Source organism: Chiloscyllium plagiosum, unplaced genomic scaffold (genome assembly GCF_037043375.1).
Source record: "Chiloscyllium plagiosum isolate Xiang-an unplaced genomic scaffold, Cpla_swu_hap1 HiC_scaffold_19, whole genome shotgun sequence".
Lineage (NCBI taxonomy): Eukaryota > Metazoa > Chordata > Chondrichthyes > Orectolobiformes > Hemiscylliidae > Chiloscyllium > Chiloscyllium plagiosum.
In genome coordinates, this window is record NW_028270157.1 from 48,027,346 (window position 1) to 48,046,893 (window position 19,548).

The window sequence follows — 19,548 nt, forward strand, 5'->3', positions numbered from 1 at the left end:
TTCTTTAACTTAAATGCTAACCTGCGTATTTTAATTTGTTCTGCAATCTATACTAACATTTATCTTTCCTCCAGTTAACTATATCAAGATCCATTAGCAAGTCATGGTGAACCATATTAAATTCCATTACCACCAGGCAGCTATTATTTTGCTTCAACTTATTCTGTAACTTATAAATAAATTAAAACAAAAGAAAAATGACATGGAATAGGCAAAACACTAACTGGACAATAGAAAGCTTCCAAAGAAGACTTTGCTCAGACAGAGTAGATATGTTGTCATGAAGGAGAGAGGAAGGACATCCAGAGCCAGAGCTCCTGGGATTGCCAAACATACATTAAAAAATATATGGCTATAAGATAAAATAAGGCAGAATGCTGAGGTTTATGATCAATGTAAAATTCATAATACAGCTAATGTGGAAAGTACAGAGGAGAAGTATGTAGTAAAAAAACAGGGAAGTTATAATAAAACAAAACTTAAAAACAACTGGTTAGGATGAAGTATTTGTTCAATTTGGGTACCACGTTATAAAATGGGATGACATATTGGAAGAAATGGTGGTGCTGAAGAGACTTATTAGTTTGGTACCAGTGGTGACGGACTTCAGCTTTGTGTGGAGGCTGGAGATACTGAGGTGGTCTCCTTGCAGCAGCGAAATTTGAGACGAGATTTGATAGAGAAATTAAAACCATGAAGAACAGAAGTAAAATGAAGAGACATTTTCTTCCAGAGTAGAACGTCATGATCTTGAATGCACTGCCTGAAATAGTGGTACTTGCAGATTTTTGAGTGACATTTAGAAGAGAATGCTTGAGGAGAAAAAACTACAAGACTATGATAATAGAGCAAATCCACATATGCTTAGTTGTAATGGTGCAGAACCCATAATGTCAGCACTAACTCCTCCTATGAAAATGATGTTTAGTACCATTCTTCTGCCTTTTCCCACTAACGTTTCTATTCAAATATTTATCTAATGCCCTTTTGAATACCATGATTGAAACTGCCTTCACTGCATTTCAAGTGGTGCATTCTAGAGCCTAACGATCCTTACCATGTGATAAGGTTTTTTTCTCACATCACATTTGGATAATTACATTCCTCTATTAAAAACACTTTATAATATTTACACCTTTTTGTAATTTTATTTCTTCCTGCACATCCTTCTCATTAGGTGGTGGCCCGAAGGCTACACTGAGAAACATATTTGGTCCTCTTTTATTCCTTATCTTCAATGCCATCTAGAATTCTCTAGGACATTCTCTTTTTCCAGCACTGCAGTGCTGTCCTTCATCAATGCTTCCGCTCCTCCTCGTTTTCTTAGGGTCATAGAGTCATAGAGATGTACAGCATGGAAACAGACCCTTCAGTCCAACCTGTCCATGCTGACCAGATATCCCAATCCAATCTAGTCCCACCTGGCAGCACCCAGCCCATAACCCTCCAAACCCTTCCTATTCATATACCCATCCAAATGACTCCTAAATGTTGCAGTTGTACCAGCCTCCAACACTTCCTCTGGCAGCTCATTCCATACACATATCAACCTCTGTGTGAAAAAGTTGCCCCGTAAGTCTCTTTTTATATCTTTCCCCTCTCACCCTAAACCTATGCCGTCTAGTTCTGGACTTCCCGACCCCAGGGAAAAGACTTTGCCTATTTATCCTATCCATGCCCTTCATAATTTTTTAAACCTCTATAAGATCACCCCTCAACCTCCGAAGCTCCAGGGAAAACAGCCCCAGCCTGTTCAGCCTCTCCCTGTAGCTCAGATCCTCCAACCCTGGCAACATCCTTGTAAATCTTTTCTGAACCCCTTCAAGTTTCACAACATCTTTCCGATAGGAAGGAGACCAGAATTGCATGCAACAGTGGCCTAACTGATGTCCTGTACAGCCGCAACATGACCTCCCAACTCCTGTATTCAATAGTCTGACCAATAAAGGAAACCATACCAAACGCCTTCTTCACTATCCTATCTACCTGTGACTCCACTTTCAAGGAGCTATGAACCTGCACTCCAAGGTCTCTTTGTTGAGCAAACTCCCTAGGACCTTACCGTTAAGCATATAAGTCCTGCTCTGATTTGCTTTCCCAAAATGCAGCACCTCGCATTTATCTGAATTAAACTCCATCTGCCACTTCTCAGCCCATTGATCCATCTGGTCCAGATCCTGTTGTAATCAGAGGTAACCCTCTTTGCTGTCCACTACACCTCCAATTTTGGTGTCATCTGCAAACTTACTAATTGTGCTCGCATTCAAATCATTTATGTAAATGACAAAAAGCAGAGGGCCCAGCACTGATCCTTGTGGCACTCCACTGGTCACAGGCCTCCAGTCTGAAAAACAACCCTCCACCACCGCCCTCTGTCTTCTACCTTTGAGCCAGTTGTGTATCCAAATGGCTAGTGGTCCCTGTATTCCATGATATCTAACCTTGCTAATCAGTCTCCCATGGGGAACCTTGTCAAACGCCTTACTGAAGTCCATATAGATCACATCTACTGCTCTGCCCTCATCAATCCTCTTTGTTCCTTCTTCAAAAAAACTCAATCAAGTTTGTGAGACATGATTTCCCATGCACAAAGCCATGTTGACTATCCCGAATCAGTCCTTGCCTTTCCAAATACACATACATCTTGTCTGCCTTATTTCCCAAGAGTAGCTCAAGTTTTGCAACTTCTCTCGTAGGTACATCCACATACTGAATCAGAAAATTGTCTTGTATGCACTTAAGAAATTCCTCTCCATCTAAACCTATAACACTATGGCAGTCCCAGTCGATGTTTGGAAAGTTAAAATCCCTTACCATAACTACCCTATTATTCTTACAGATAGCTGAGATCTCCTTACAAGTTTGTTTCTCAATTTCCCTCTGACTATTCGGGGGGGTCTATAATACAATCCCAATAAGGTGATCATCCCTTTCTTATTTCTCAGTTCCACCCAAATAACTTCCCTGGATGTATTTCCAGAAATATCCTCCCTCAGCACAGTTGTAATGCTATCCCTTATCAAAAATGCCATTCCCCCTCCTCTCTTGCCTCCCTTTCTATCCTTCCTGTAGCATTTGTATCCTGGAACATTAAGCTGTCAGTCCTGCCCATCCCTGAGCCATGTTTCTGTCATTGCTATGATATCCCAGTCCCATATTCCTAACTATGCCCTGAGTTCATCTGCCTTCCCTGTTAGGCCCTTGCATTGAAATAAATGCAGTTTAATTTATTAGTCCTACCTTGTCCCTGCCTGCCCTGACTGTTTGACTCACTTCTGTTCTCAACTGTACCAGTCTCAGATCTATCTCTTTCCTCACTATCTCCCTGGGTCCCACCCCCCCACCTTACTAGTTTAAATCCTCCCAAGCAGTTCTAGCAAATTTCCCTGCCAGTATATTAGTCCCCTTCCAATTTAGGCGCAATCTGTCCTTTTTGTACAGGTCACTTCTACCCCAAAAGAGATTCCAATGATCCAAAAATGTGAATCCTTCTCCCATACACCAACTCCTCAGCCATGCATTCATCTGCTCTATCCTCCTATTCCTGCCCTCACTAGCTCGTAGCACTGGGAGTAATTCAGATATTACTACCCTTGAGGACCTCCTTTTTAAATTTCTGCCTAACTCTCTGTAATCTCCCTTCAGAATCTAAACCTTTTTCCTTCCTATATTGTTTGTTTCAATGTGGACAATGACCTCTTGCTGACCCCTCTCCCCCGTGAGAACATTCTGCACCCTATCTGAGACATCCTTGATCCTGGCATCTGGGAAACAACACACCATTCAGCTTTTTCTCTGCTGGCCACAGAAACGTCTGTCTGTACCTTGGACTACAGACTACACACAATTGATCTCTTGGAAGCTGACGTACCCCTCGTTGCATTACAGCCAGTCTCAATACCAGAAACTTGGCTGTTCGTGTTACACTCCCCTGAGAATTCATCACCCCCTACATTTTCCAAAACAGCATACCTGTTTGAAATAGGTATATCCACAAAAGACTCCTGCCCTAGGTGCCTACCTCTCTTACCCTTCCTGGAGTTAACCCATCTATGTGACTGTATCTGAGACTTCCCCCCCTTCCTATAACTGCCATCCATCACACACTGTTGCTGTTGCAAATTCCTCATCGTTTCTATCTGTCTCTCCAACCGATCCACTCGATCTGATAAGATTCGTATCCAACAGCATTTATGGCAGATATAATCTGCAGTAACCCTTAAACTCTCTTTAAACTCCCACATCTGACAAGAAGTACATATCACTGCAAAGGCCATTTTTGCTTCTTCACAATCTCTTAATGTGGGAATATCCACTGTACACTTATCTAAAACATATAGCAAAGTTACGGTCTGGGCTACCTGCTTAAAAATGTTTTGAGTGGTCAAGACTGGTCCATAACACCCTTGAACTCATTCAATTCCATATAATAGGAGAACAAGTACTTGACTCAAAGTCCAGATATTCTACCCCCTTTGTTACAACTGTATATGTGCAATTAGTAGAAAAATCATAATTTCAACCCCTTTGTACAGCATTTCCTAAATTCAACATTGGAAGTGAAGATAACAAGTATCTAAAAATATGAACGTGATAGGATGGGCTGCCTAGGAACATTCATTGCCACTGAATGTACATCTTGATGTTTGTCTAAATTACTGATATTGAATGGGGAAACATGCCCACTTGAAGATGGGGAATAGCTTTATTGAACATTACACTGATACTAAGTTACTTATTTTAAGTTTCTGTGAGACCTCCAAACTAAAAAGAGTAAGTACACGTTACTGCTATTGAAACATTCTGTTGCACAACTTAGAGATATTTGACCAACTGGAATACGACAACACACTGGTTAGCTCCTCCCAGGGACCGTTGGTTATCTCCTAATGGACGAAGCTCATTTTGTGATGCCAGTTAACCTCTTCACAAACTGTCTAATATATTGAATCATTGTAAAAAGTGTGAAAACTTTCACTTGATTTGAATAGGTTTCTGTTTGAGTTTCAGCCTCTTGGCATCTAGACCTCATAGTCTTATTTCCAAGTAGAGGTGTTGCATATGTCCTCACTAACACCCTTCACAGAAAGTTGTTTCACTTTCAGCTAAAGGAGACATTTTGTAAAGACCAACATTTGTAAATTCACCTGCGATAATACTGCATGATAATTGATGCCATGAACGCAGTGCCATGGGAGATTTGCACTATTGGGTATGGTTCAGTTACTCATTAGCTGAACTTATCAAGCTGTTAAGATCCTATTGTAGACAATATTATTGATGTTTTTCATGAATTTTCATGTTGCACTGAATGTTTGCTTTTTTCTGTTGTTTTATATTCCTCTTCAGCATTTCAAGCTGCTGGTTGATAAACTTAATGCCAAAGGAACAGGAGTTGTAACTAAAGCACTCATTGAGGCCTTCAGAGTCTTGAATAAGGTTTGCATATTTTTAGTGCTTTTTTCAATAATTGACTGGGATTAATGGGCAGTTGTGTTCTGTTGGGTCTCTGCATAATGTGAGTTAAAAAGCTTTTACTTTGATATTTGGTGATTTTGGGAACCGTTCGTGATGGTACAGCTTTAAAAGGTCTAAAGGGTTTAAAGTGTTGAATGGTGTTCTCAGGTACTTTGTTTTCTAATGTTCCCAGGCAACCTATCTTATCCGAGTCGTATTTTTAGTTACTTGTTACCTTCATTTCCAATGTTGATTTTGGGAAATGCTGTACAAAGGGGTTGAAATTATGATTTTTCTACTAATTGCACAGATACAGTTGTAACAAAGGGGGTAGGATATCTGGACTTTGAGTCAAGTACTTGTTTTCCTATTATATGCAATTGAATTAGTTCAAACATATTATGGACCAGTCCTGACTCCTCAAAACATTTTTAAGCAGGTAGCCCAGATCGTAACTTTGCTATTTGTTTTAGGTAAGTGTACAGTGGATATTCCCAGAGTAAATTAACTGGTCCGACTGCCAAGTTTTAAACAACAGAACTTATTTCCAATATTATGGAATGAAACACAAAGAACAGAAAGTAGAATACCGTATAACTTATCCTATCCAAAAACCCAACAGATTATCCCAACTGAATGATGCTGTTCTGGAAATACTTGCAACAGTCCCAATAAACACACTCCTTAGCATAATGAGTATAAATGAAACAAACCAGGGCTTACAGGATTAAAGATAAAGAAAACGAGTACCTGGCTGGACTTGTCCCAGCAGCCTTTCTTCACACCCACTGCTGCTGAACTGAATCAAAACTCTAATCTAAACAAAGGCTAGCTACACAGTGAGCTGGCCACTCCCCTTTTATTGCCTTTTTTTAAGACATGAAAGCCTCAGGCCGGAGGCATTACCTGTTAGGGGTAAACAAAAAGGTCCCGAATAAACATTTCAAACCCAGCCTAGTTAGAGCCTGGCTAATTATCCCCTCTGTGGGGGAAAAAAAACTCAAGGGCATAGTAACCCTGGAAAAGACCAGCATTGTGACAAAGGGACACGTTTATGAAGTTGTGGACCATTGTGCAATGGGTTTTTGGTGCAGTATAAAAAAAGTTATACGGAGGTAGACCTGCCAATGCAGTATACACAGGAAACTTTTAATATGTCTTATAACCAGCACAGCACAACCAGATTGCATCTGTGCTTTGCTTGATTTATGTTTGGCTCCTTTAAATGTTAAAACTTATGTCTGCTTAGTTTTAATTTGGATTGGAAAGCCCATTTCTTTGTAAACTCCCTACTCCAGTCTATAATGTCCAGTCAGCTTCACTCATTTCATCGATGTTTCTTTGTAAAGTTCATTGAACCTTTTCGGCATCGAAGATCTGAAAGAAGTGAAGCAGCAGAAACAGAGGAAGGGTACTCAAATGGAACAAGAGACACAGGAAGTGGCCTTCAGCAGCACACTGAAGTCAACAAATTATACAGATCCACTCAGTGTAAAATGCCAGTGCTTCCTGAAGAAAAGTTTATGGATCATTCTTCCCACAGTCTGATATAAACACAATCTGTGAATGAACCTTTACCATCCTGAGTCACCATTATACTGAAGGACAGGATCCTAAAATGTAACATAAACACAACTATCCTTTTTAACTATATCCATTTTATTGTGCTTGTGTGGTTTCTGATGTATTCTTTAATTCCAGGGCTGAATTTTTGCCATACAGACGGAAAAGAGGAGCTGAGTCTGTCACATTAGAAATTTGCATATAGGGGTTGGGGAATCTGCTGATTTCCAAGTCAAGATTTTCCACAAGGTGAATTTTTAATTCCAATATAGATGAGCTTTCAGCCCACTTCGAGCCACTGTTGGCAAGAACAGAAGTGGACTGGATAGTGTGTGGGACTAATTTAGACTCCCCATGGCAGCTGTGACTGAGGTTGTTGATTGTCCGAAGAGAGAAATCTGCTGATTGTGCCAAAGTTATAAAAGCACCAGAAATTTAGAGACCTGTTACTGGAGTGCTTCTTCTCATTTCATTGATACTGAATCGGGTCTAATATTGGGGGCCATGAGAGGAAGGAAGTCCTCATCTGGCTGGTGGCAGGTGGAATTGACCTTGTGGTGCCTCTTAGTCCAACTTCATCTCCCTCTATCATTAATTCTTTCTCCTTTCTTATCACCTGCTCATGCTCTGCCCTCAAAAATTATCTCCTCCAAGACCTCACTATGCTCAAAACCCACTGCTGTTTGCAGGGCAATGCTCTATGGAGTGCATCAGACCACAACAATCCCAAAGATTCTGGCAGGAAGTGTATTGGACAGCAAAACTATCTGGTCCAGACTTTCATCTTTTGGAGTCAAATGCTGTTTGATTTTTTTTTTCAATTGAGCAGGTAGCATTGTATATGTTATCTTTGTGCCTCTGCCTGGGATGCATGTAGAGTGATGCTTTGCTATATTTTCAAGGGATATCCAACAGCCCTGGTATCCGTCGACAAGTCTTTAGAGTTTGAGGGGAATTCTGAGATAGTATGGACCAGTAGACGATGAAGGCTTCATGGCAGCTGCAAAGAAAATGACCGCTTGTAGAGGAAATGCCTCTTGTGCTCACAGACATTTTGGATTAAAGGAGCAGAAGCCCTTATTGTTGATGAACTCACTTTTCAATCCCTAGATGCCTTGGTCACATGGATACAATGAATGATACTCTGCAATTGGAGGAGGCATGAGTTGGGTGGGATGGCTGAGAAATCCACTTCCCTCTCTTCCTTCAAGGAATCTGACTGTCTGGCAAGGAATGTTCTGGCACAAAGGCAATCAGCAAGCAGCAAGACACTGTGGTGTGTACCTATTTACAGGATGCCACAAAGGTTTGCAGCTGATCCTTGAAAGGAACCAGTAAGGAAGAAGTTCAACACTGCACTTTGAAGGCTCTTGATTGGACTTGACAAATAGTGTTGTGAGGTGCAAATTCTTCAGTGAAGAAGCGATAGATCTCTGTAACCATCTACCTGGAAAATCAGTCTCCCGAGACACTCAGTCTCAGTCACCTCAAGATAGCTTCATCTTTGGCGGAAGATCTTGTGTAGAGGGAACAGCTTTCTTTTCCCTTTTCTCTCTCCTTTGCCCTCTTGAGGCCCAGGAGTTTCACAGTTCCCATAGAGTGTATTGTCTCTCTTTGTCACTGCGTGCAGAACCTGTCCAGCGGTAATGATAGTTGAAGCATTTAATTTGGACAGGTGGCTGCTTTGTTGCGATTGGCAGCTGTGCCTTTACTCTTCTGCTCCCCCCCCCCCCCCATGATTTGGAAAAGCCAGGATAATAACCATATTCAGTGTCTGAGTGCCAACTCTCTTCATCGCCTGCCCAAAACTAACCTTACCAAGTTCCAAGTCTAATTTGCCGTGTTGACCCTTGTGGGGCTAGGGTGATATCCTGGTGCAGCCGTAATCAGACTCCCCACTCACCTCTTTTCAGTTAAGTCACTGATTTTGTTTGAGACTTTGGTGGGATCCAAGTAAAACCCCTATCCTGGGGGCTACAAAGTGATATGTAATACAATCACTAGCCTGCCCCACATTTCAAACAGCTACTTTATGGTTGCTATGCTCTGGTGGAAACTCAATATCATTCCCTGCATGAAAATCTGTACATCTACCCTCTAGCAGGACATGTACGACATTAATGTGACATTTTCCTTTGATAGCTGACTCTGTGATAAATTGCTGATATGGTGTCTGCTAGTGTTAAGTTGTACAACTAATTGGAATGATTTATTATTTTCCTGATGCAGAATTCATTTACACCGTACAGTTATTTTGAAATTGTTTATTCTTTTATGAAAACAAAATTTCTGTTTGTATCGTGTAGTCATTATTGATTTTTAAACTTTGACTCTCTCCAATTCTTGATGCTGCTACTAAAATCTACATTCCTTCTGTTAGTTTAATGAGACAGGACAAGGCAGCCTGTGTAACCAAGCCATCATGCTGATTACAGATGGTGCAGTTGAGGATTATGAATCTGTATTTGAACAATACAATTGGCCTGATTGTAAGGTATGTGCATATTTGAATGGTCTGTGCTATACTCATTGAAAGACAAACATAGCAAATCAACTACAGAAGTCAGTGGAGCCTTTATACATGTCAACACTATTGTGAAGGTGTAGAAGTAGCACAAGACTGTTTATTCCTTTCCAATGGTGGAGGCAAGAGAAATTGCCATTATTGCCAGTAAATGTTTCTGTCCATTTGCAAGACAACTTTCCACATTTTTATGTCCACGTTAGAAAGAATGGGTTGATTCCTTTTCATGCTTGAAATTTTAAAATGAAGTTAATATACTTATTGTATATTAGACTACATGTAGCTTGATATCAGAAACCAGTCCGCCAGATTCGTGAAGTCCACATTCGAAAGAATGGATCAATCCCTTTCCATCTCCGACTCCTCCATTGGCTGCAATATGCTTGAAAGTTTAGAAAGAAGGTAATGTATCTATTGTATATTAGATTAGATGTAGTTTGGTATAAGAAACCAGACAGCCAGGTTCCTTAACTCATAAATTAATAACCTAGGTTATTGCAAAAAAGACTGACTTAAGCAAATACACACACACACACACACACACACACACACACACACACACACACACACACACACACACACACACACACACACACACACACACACACCTTTGAGTGCACATGTACACCCTTGTGTGGTGCACAAACCCTCCACTCATACCCATGTACATGCCCTCAAATTCATATATACATCTATGCCTGACGTGCCCTTGACCTTCACATGTTTCCACATCTGCACGTGACTCCGCACACCTGCTTCTGCATGCACTCACCCCTGCACTCTCTTAAAACTCTGCAGATTCATTTAAAAAGAATACTTGAATATTTTCCAAAGTCACTTTCCGCGCACAAGTTGACATTGGGATTTTTTTCCTGGCTCAATTATGACTGGTTGAATTCTTGTTTTTTTTTATATAACCAGTGTTGTAAATTCAACATTCTCCTTTAAGGATTCTCCACTTGCAGTAATGAGGCTTTCCTGTGAGTTTTCAACTCTCAAAGTTGGTGAGAGAGATTTCGGAGAAAGAGAGAGAAGGCAAGGATTCCTTCCCTTGTGGCAATTTTTCTCTGTACTTAAAACCAATATTTTTCTGTCCCAGAGACTGAGTCATGTGTCATCTCCTATGTATTGCTGACTTTGTGTCTCCATTCAATCAGCTTGTTGTTCACAAACATAAGCTTTGTTTGCTGCTATATCTAATTTCCTATGCTTTGCAATGTCTTTTTTTTCTCAAAGTTCATGATAAATGTCCTATCAATGATATTTTTAAATTAATATTTTGTATAACATATCATTTTAATTTACGTCCACCAGAATTTCACATTTACGAATCCTCAATATTTCTTTAAGACTATTAACTAGTTTTAAACACAAGACATGCCAGTACTATGTCAAATGATAGCAGCTTATACTGTGAAATACAATGAGTTGGATATGCTTTTACATGGTCACATTATCCTGTTCAAATGGATGACAAATAGTGTCTGATGAGAAAGCTTGGAATGCAAGTGATATTGAAGCGATACACAGAAAGATGACGTTCATAGTTTACTTTGAAATGACTGTTCTTCAGGGACAAGAAAGTACAACCCAAAATGTACTATTCCTAGTGTGTGAACAGGCCAGTGCTCTAATGAGAGAAAAGAAAGAAGAAAAGATTTGGGGAGAATGAGGGTTATTTTCTTAATGAACTAATGTCAGTGTCTCCAGATTCCTGGGACAAAGAATTTGAGAGGAGATGTTAGCATCAAGTTTTTAAGTCCCGATGGAGAAAGCAGTGAGGCTGGCAGGCATTAATAATGGCATTGCTGGCCAGTGTACCAGTTTGTATCACCATGATATTTCTCATGAGAGGAAAGATTGGAACTGGTAACCTGCCCAGTTAAGACATGAGGACAATTAATATTAACAAACTCATTGCTGACTTGTTATGGGCTTTTTTTAAATTTTAATGGGGTGCATCAGGGACATGCTATATGTAGATTGAGAATAACATTAGGGTATACCATACTATCAACATAAGTGGACCAATGTAGAGAGTGTGGCTGAGAGGAACACTGAAGTTTTGACATGCAGGTCTGTATGGTGTGCCGTTGTTGGAGGGACACTTGGGGGTTAGATTTCCAAATAGTATTAGGAAGACAGCTGAACACATGAGGAAGACAGCAGCAGATAATTGGAATGCAACTCTTTGATCTTGGTCTGAGTGGCTTTGAGGAACAACATTCTCAAGAGCACAGAGTCCAATCCCTGGAGATAAGGAGTGCAGAGGAGAAGTACAATGGTCAGGAAGGCAACAGAGGTCATAGCCTCCCTGAACTACCTGGACATGTCAGAGAATCAGTATTGTAGGAAGCTGCACCTATAAATGCAACTGGTTCTTGAAATTTTTATCTTTGTGACAGATGAAATTGTACCTCTGAGCACAGCTCATTGTGCCATGCCATTAGTCATACAAGCTATTGTGTTCAGCTTCTTTGCCTCCAGCTCCTTCCAGTGATCAGTGGGGAATCATTGTGGCAGCTTGCAGGTCACTGATGCTTTATGTGCAAGAACTCGACACTACGTACAATATTAAACTGTTATAACCTAATTGGCATAAAGGAAGTGAATTTTATCTCTATTGAGATTTTCTCAGCTGCAGGGCATCAATCAATTGTGTCAAACTGGCCATCAAATCATGACTGACCATCTAATGGAATCATCAACAGGAAGGATTTGTACTCCAACCTCCCATCCCTGCAACTATTAAATTTCCTATGGGTGTGCATATGCTGCAACTCTCCATTCCATCTCCTGAAATCAATGAATGAACTGTGAAGAGATTGCTACTCACCCCTTCACATGACCCTGAGGTGGAGGTGCTACAGCTGAAGTCATCTGCTCATAAAGGCCACCATAGAGCACACCATTGGCTTTCTGAAGATACAGTTTTGGTACCACAACCAATTGGGAGGCACCCTGCACTGCACATTGCTCAGCTACTCCCCCCACATAGTCTTGCTTAATCACTTTTATGTAGTGTTTCCTTTAAAACCATGAATAAGAGAGGAGCCTGCTCGCTTGTCTCCACTTGAAACTGATGTTTAGTTGTCCTCTTCATGGAGCTGTCCTGGCCTCAATGTAGGGGTAGCAGCTCTTTCTGCGCCCCACTGCAGAGATGGTTCTTCTGTTTGAAGGATTAAAGAGACTAACTATGATGATGCTCTGTTAGTTGTCGAACACTCCTTCTCGTAGGTGACTGCTTCAACCCTTGATGTTTTGATTTCTGGAAGGAAGTACTATTTAACGTTCTAGCATCTCCTCCAAATATCTCTCTTCCACCAATGCCAATAACAGGTCCATTTGACATGTACTGTGTATAACAGTGCACTGCTGAGTGTTGCCAAACATAGCTCTCCCTGGGGCTGGCCACCTCTGGGGAGCTCATGCACTCAAAATCCCAAAATCTGACAATGCACACAAGCTGAGTAGATTGTTTCAATCTTAGCCATGACCCCAACTACCTTAGGTGCTCCAAAATGTTGGTACACATCTGTTGCTGTGGGTATAAGTCGATCCATCTTTCTTGTGACTGCCCAAATCCTGCATCTGCACTTTGCTAACCATACAGTTGAATTTATCCATCATCTTTTGAGAGCGACTACCCATAGCAACGTTTCATTCCATCATCTTCAGAAACAGACAGATGCCTTGTTTAGTGTATTGCTGATGGAGCAAGAATTTGGTCAGCTTCCATATGGTTCCATTCTAACCTATTAGTTTTCCTTCAGGACTCCCTAGGTGGATGGATTTGTGCTTCATACCTTTCAGAGTGGAAGTTACCATTGTAACTTGATATGAAGCAGAAGCATTTCTCAGGATTTCTAAGATTTGCTTTGGATTATATTTTCTGCAATCATACCCACCAGATGTATAAGAGAGACCTGCACACAGTACGTATGGTCTGTCTAGGACATAACGTTGGGATGAATTTTCAGGCAACTTCACGGAGGATTTTTTCCATGAGCTGTAGCAAGTTTTCCGACACAGTTCTCTGCTGCTTCTCTCATTAAGGAGGCAGTATGCTTCCACAGCATTAGTCTTATGGTCTTGCACTCTCTTTTGCTCAGCAGTGGTGGAAGTGGGTGCATTTTCTGACATTCATGCTGAGAGCCATTTTTAAAGCCTAGATGTGCATCAGTTCAAATATTCCATGCCAGGCATAGCCCTTCACAGTTCCACTGTGTGAGAAAGGATATGACTGGCAGGCAATTTGGCACACTATTTCATGGACAAGGACCTGGACGTTCTGGTACATGGTGCATGAGAGACCTGGGCAGTACACTTTTTTTTTTCCTTAGGACCACAGAGGAGACCACAGCACCAAACGTTGCCTGCCTGTTCCGAAGCTATCACTTTGGTCAATATTGTTTCCATGATCTAGAAGAATGCACAGCAATACCACAAGAAGTTAACTCTCCTCTTGTCTCCGTTACCTTATATTCACTCTAGCACTGCCAACTGCACCCACTTCCACCAAGGTTCATGGTATACCACTCTCACTGTTGTATCCTCCATCCCCCTTCAATGGCTCTCACCAGCCCTACTCTCTCAAACAATTACCCCTAAATGCCCTCTATGCTTCCTAATCATTCATTCTGGACACCTTGCCGCTGTTTTCCCATCTGTAGCAACATCAATTGTTGTACCAGCCACTTTATCTCACTCAATCTGTGGCCTAGATTCATTCCAGAAAACAGTGACCACAGATTGGCAGGGGGCAAAATGGGTGATGGGGTGCCAATTATTTATCTGTTCATTCTGAGGAGAGAATGATTTCCTTTGTGGGAGGGGACACAAGCCATTCCAACCTCCATGTCCCTGCAAGCAAGTAAGATTCATTGTGATGTGCTATGTTGCTCTCAGATTGTCACCACTTTGGATTCTTTACATGCTCAAGCCTCTGGCTCTATTGCACAACTTATTCCCCCTCTTGTCTTTTGCAGGTGGAAGATGCCACTCCTGTGGACATAATTCTTCCTCCACCTCTGAGGAAGAAATCATAGATTCCTCAAAAGGTGCACTGCCAAATCTGTCTCTTGTATCCTCTACCAGTCAGATACTGACACTTTGGTGGGTACATTAGCTAGAGTATCATTGGGACCACATTTTGGTAAACAAGTCACTGGTACATCTCTGCTGGCTGAGGAAGAAGGCCCTGGTCTCTGGTACTCAGAGGACTGCGAGAGACCAGACACTGACTCAGTCCCAGGCAGGAGAGGAAAGCACTTTGTGTCCAAACAAACACAGGAACAACAGGCAGGTTTGTTGAAGACACTTGGGAAATTGGATCTAAGGTTGGAGGAGTCCACTAATGCTGTCTGTACAGTGTTGCCTCTGGTATGTATACATTTGTCTCCATGGACAGGTTGGCAGTTGCCGTGGAGAGCCAGGCTCCGCAGAAAGCGCATCGAAGGTGACAGGGGGTGAGGGTGTTCGACCTAATTTCAGGTGCCCATTCTACCAAGGAGACAAGGTAGTACCAGTATGAATGCATCTGTAGGAGGAATCACATACAGACTCCTTGTTAGTCCTGGGCATGTGATCTTCGCCAGTTTCTGTGGTCATTTGTTGTGTTATGGCTACAGCTGATAACAGATACTCAACCCAGCTTTATTAGCTATGTCATATCCCTATAGTGGAAGATTATAAATATGGTAGAATCAATTACATTTCTGGTCCAGCATCCATAAGACCAACAAAAGGTAAAATTGTATCTAACAGCATGTTACAAATATTTAGTGTTCAATATGTGAAGAAGGCAGCTCCAAACCGTTTGCAGCTTATGAGACCTTGCAATGTATTTGCAATGAATTGTGGAAAGCAGGTGGACCTATTTAAGTCACCAGTAATGATGCCTGTTTCAGACATGATGTGGATTAATTATAATTACCAATAACAATATTTATCAATATTTGGATAAGGATGGAAGGCAAGACAGTGCTCTTGAGATGGAGTTATAAACTCAGCCTGTTAATCTAAGAGAGCCCCGAATCCCTTGCTCCTTTCTGCTTTGTACTCCCTGTCAACCTCATCAGGTTTCACTATCCCCACAGTAACTACCTTTCATTTAACTGCCCACTTTATCTCCTGAGCTCCAGGTCTACAGTTTTGTTATGCTAAGCATCATGACGCACTGCTTCCCCGCACACCACCACATCCCTCATTACCCCATCAATGTCATAGTTACCATAGACTGCCCCTTTTTAGTAGTATCCTGTGCCCTCTATTGTCTCCTACCCTGATATGTTGAGTTACTCCCTACCCCACCCCCCCCAACACTTCATGACTATTGTCCTCTTTGCATTCTAACTTGCTGTCTCCAAACCCCATTTTCCCAACTTCCCCAGGGCTGTGAGCCCTGATTATGCTCTTGACTTTCAATGAATGAACTCCAACTTATTATGGCTCACACTTAACTGACTTAGAATGTAAGCCCTAATTGTTTATGGCCCAATTCCATGATTGATCTATGTGCAGCTCCTGACTGATTTTACCACTAATCCCAGGGCTAAATGTAGCCCACTTGCCAAGAAGTATCGACAGATTCCCCCACCTAATTGACTCAGTGGTCAACTGACCATGTCCAAATCTCTGGACTGAGATTCACATGGACTGTACTGACACTCCGAAGGACCTATGTCCCTTTGAATGGACTTGAATGAATACTCCACCTAAACTTTTAGACAAGGCCATTTGGTTTAGGTGTGATATTCATATGACATGATTAGATTACTTTACTTTGGCCCAACAAGTCCTCACCGACCCTTCGAAGAGCAACCCACCCAGAACCATTCCCCTACATTTACCCCTTCACCTATCACTACGGGCAACTTAGCATGGCCAATTCACCTAACCTGCACATTTTTGGACTGTGGGAGGAAACCGGAGCACCCGGAGGAAACCCACGCAGACACTGAGAGAACATGCAAACTCCACACAGACAGTTGCCTGAGGTGGGAATTGAACCCAGGTCTCTGCCACTGTGAGGCAGCAGTACTAACCACTGTGCCACCATGCCGCCCAATGATGCATCAGTATCATGTCTATTTCCTTGATTGTTCATTGCAGACACACATGACAAGTTGTCTATGCTAAAAGATAAGGTAAGCTGGAACATGTGAGCCTGTAAATTCTGAATGATGCAACAATACCCAAAAAGGTAAGGCAAGGCAGAAATGCTGTGAGCATCCAAGTAGGCACAAAGTGAGTGTATGTGAAGAAAATGAAAAAATAGCCTTTAAATGTCTCCTGTTCTGATGCATGAGATGGACGTGGGTCTTGTGTGCCAAGTAGCCTGACAGCAGCATTACAGTGTAAGGTGTCAGTGAACTCCAAATTGCAGCATTCTAGGGTGAACTGTATAAGTGAGTCCAGGAAGTCCCATGATGGTGTGCCAAGACCAGTGCTTTGCTAATGTCACTCCCTGGATGGAGGGTGCAGGCAGTTGCTGCCATTGGAATGTGACCTGAGATGTTGGGGAATGATAACCAAGGTGGATGTCCAGAGAAGATGCCAATGAGGTGTTCACCTCTCTATGTATGCACCATGCCTCAAAAAATGTTTGAGAACTATAAAGCTGCGTCCAAGAGCGCAGTGAAAATATTAAACACAAGTTTTGTCAATCATTAATTCATTTATTTCCCCAATGCACATTGCCTTCAATCATTCTCTTTCCTAAATGTGTTCTCCTTACTTATTACCAAGGCTGTGGTTTCTAGTTACAGTCCACTTTCTAGACGATTATCATGTCTGAGAATAGCCAATTTTGTCAATGTGTGACACTTTACAGGGCTACAATGTAATATTCTTTCCCAGTCAGTAGAATTTCATTTTAATATGCTATCAGAATTTGGATGAAAGCATGATGACAACTGAATCTTTCTTTTGAGGGTTTTCAGTAGAATGATTAGTCATTGTTGTGGTTAGCATCCTTTGTTAGGTAGTCATTCTGTTTACCAAATAATAATGGTAACTGGTATAAGATAAAATTATTATTGCAGTTCTGGAATTATGCATTTACTTTGATATTTAGTCCAAAATTACTTGTGTGTTAACATAAAGGACTCCTTCCTATTTATAAGATTATTGGTATGATTTTAGAAGTTCCTTTTGTGATTTTAGATATTTTCTAATCCACTACATTAGAGATGTAATTATATACCTTAAAACCAGGTGAGATTTGAAACCAAATCTGCCAGCGCAGAGGTAAGGACACTACTACCGTGCTACAAAACACTCCCCTTTGTGATTTTAAGCTTAATAATTTGGAGAAAACAAAATTGTAACAATGCTTTGCAGATGGCTTGCTGGACTCAAAGCATTAACTCTGATTTCTCCCCATGGATGCTGCCAGAACTGCTGAGATTTTCCAACAATTTCTGGTTTTGTTTCCAATTTCCAGCATATGCAGTTCTTTCAGTTTTTTGTAACAATTCTTAACTGTCATTGGCATAATGTGGAATTCAAGATCAAAATTAAAGAATTAGCAGAGCAAGTTTGACTTTCTAAATTTGGAGAATTAGAGAACTTTGGAGAACTTGGAGAATTTTGAGAATTAGTTTCTTCCTTTTCTTTAATTTTTAACTCTTCAACAAAATGATCATCACAGCACACATATCCCTTGACTTTATCATTAAAGGATTTTTGCAATGAATTCCACTTTACTTACTTTGGCAGGTGCGTGTATTTACATATCTGATTGGCCGGGAGGTAACATTTGCAGAATATGTTAAATGGATAGCGTGTAACAATAAAGGTAAGAAACTTGTTTAAAAATGACTATTTTACTTCTCTTGCAGAGTACAGTAGCATAAAGATTACTTTAGTGTTTTAGTAATCCAGAGGCTTGAACTAATGATTCAGTGACATGAATTCAAATCTCACCGTGGCAGCTGGGAATTAAAATTAAAGAAATGTTTAAAAAGCTAGTAAAGGGAAGAACAAGCATTATGCAACTAGATTGTTGTAGAAACCCAAACAGTGTACTAATGTTCTCCAAGAAAGAAACCTGTTGTCCTTACTGATCAAGCCTGTACATGACTCTAGATTCACAGCAGTGGGGTCAATTCTTCACTGCCTGCTGAAATAACCCTGTAAATCACTTTGTTATATTTAAGATGACAGCTATCTTCAAGGGAAATTAGGGATAACACTCAAATGAATTAATTACGAAAGGTCAGTTGTAGGTAGACATTTGGAATTAATAACACTTCTAAACTGTAAAATTATTAGAAGTAGGTCTCAAATTTGTTTACTTGTTCTTTTAAAGGTTTTATTTCAGTGACTCTAGAACAGACCAGGAGCAAAAGTCCAAAAATTATATTCCTCAATCTCTGATTTCCTATTCTGTAAATTTTAATATGCACAAAATCATGGTGAGCAATTTCTTGGGCCCCAGCTTACACCCCACAAAATTATTGCATTTATAGAATGTGGAACATAGAAAAGTATAGCACGGAACAGGCCCTTCGGCACATGATGTTGTGCCGAGGATTATTCCTAAGCTAAAACAAAATAACCTAACCTACCCACTCCTCAATTCACTGCTGTCCATGTGCATGTCCCGCAGTTGCTTATTTTCCCTAATGATTCTGCTTCCACCACCCCCACTGGCAACGCATTTCATGCATTCACAACTCTCTGCGTAAAGAACCTTCCTCTCACATTCCCTCTATACCTTCCTGCTAATATCTTAAAACTATGATGCCTCATGCCAGTCAATCCTGCCCTGGGGAAAAGTCTCTGGCTATTGACTCCATCCATGCCTCTCATTACCTTGTATACATTGATCAGGTCACCTCTCTTCCCCTTTCTCTCCAGAGGGAAAAGTCTGAGCTTAGTCAACCTCTCTTCATATGACAAGCCCTCCAGTCCAGAAAGCATCCTGGTAAACCTTCTTTGCACCCTCTCCAAAGCCTCTGTATCTTTTCTATAATGGGCAACCAGAATTGGACACAGTT

At 41.0% G+C, this 19,548-nt stretch overlaps 1 protein-coding gene across 9 annotated transcripts in view; it reads left to right on the forward strand.

Moving 5' to 3' along the window:
• Positions 1-19,548, forward strand: part of LOC122559589 (voltage-dependent calcium channel subunit alpha-2/delta-4-like) — a 549,452-nt gene that overhangs the window by 121,883 nt on the left and 408,021 nt on the right. For 8 of the 9 annotated variants that reach the window (XR_015760448.1, XM_087997322.1, XM_087997321.1 and 5 more), the window contains 3 exons: positions 5,350-5,439; positions 9,401-9,514; positions 18,266-18,344. Coding sequence is in view for 8 of the 9 variants with exons in the window: in XM_087997322.1 (XP_087853448.1) it covers positions 5,350-5,439; positions 9,401-9,514; positions 18,266-18,344 (283 nt within the window). In the remaining variant the exon portion in view is untranslated. The remainder of the gene's footprint in view (positions 1-5,349; positions 5,440-9,400; positions 9,515-18,265; positions 18,345-19,548) is intronic. The other variant, XM_087997326.1, reaches the window with a different exon arrangement.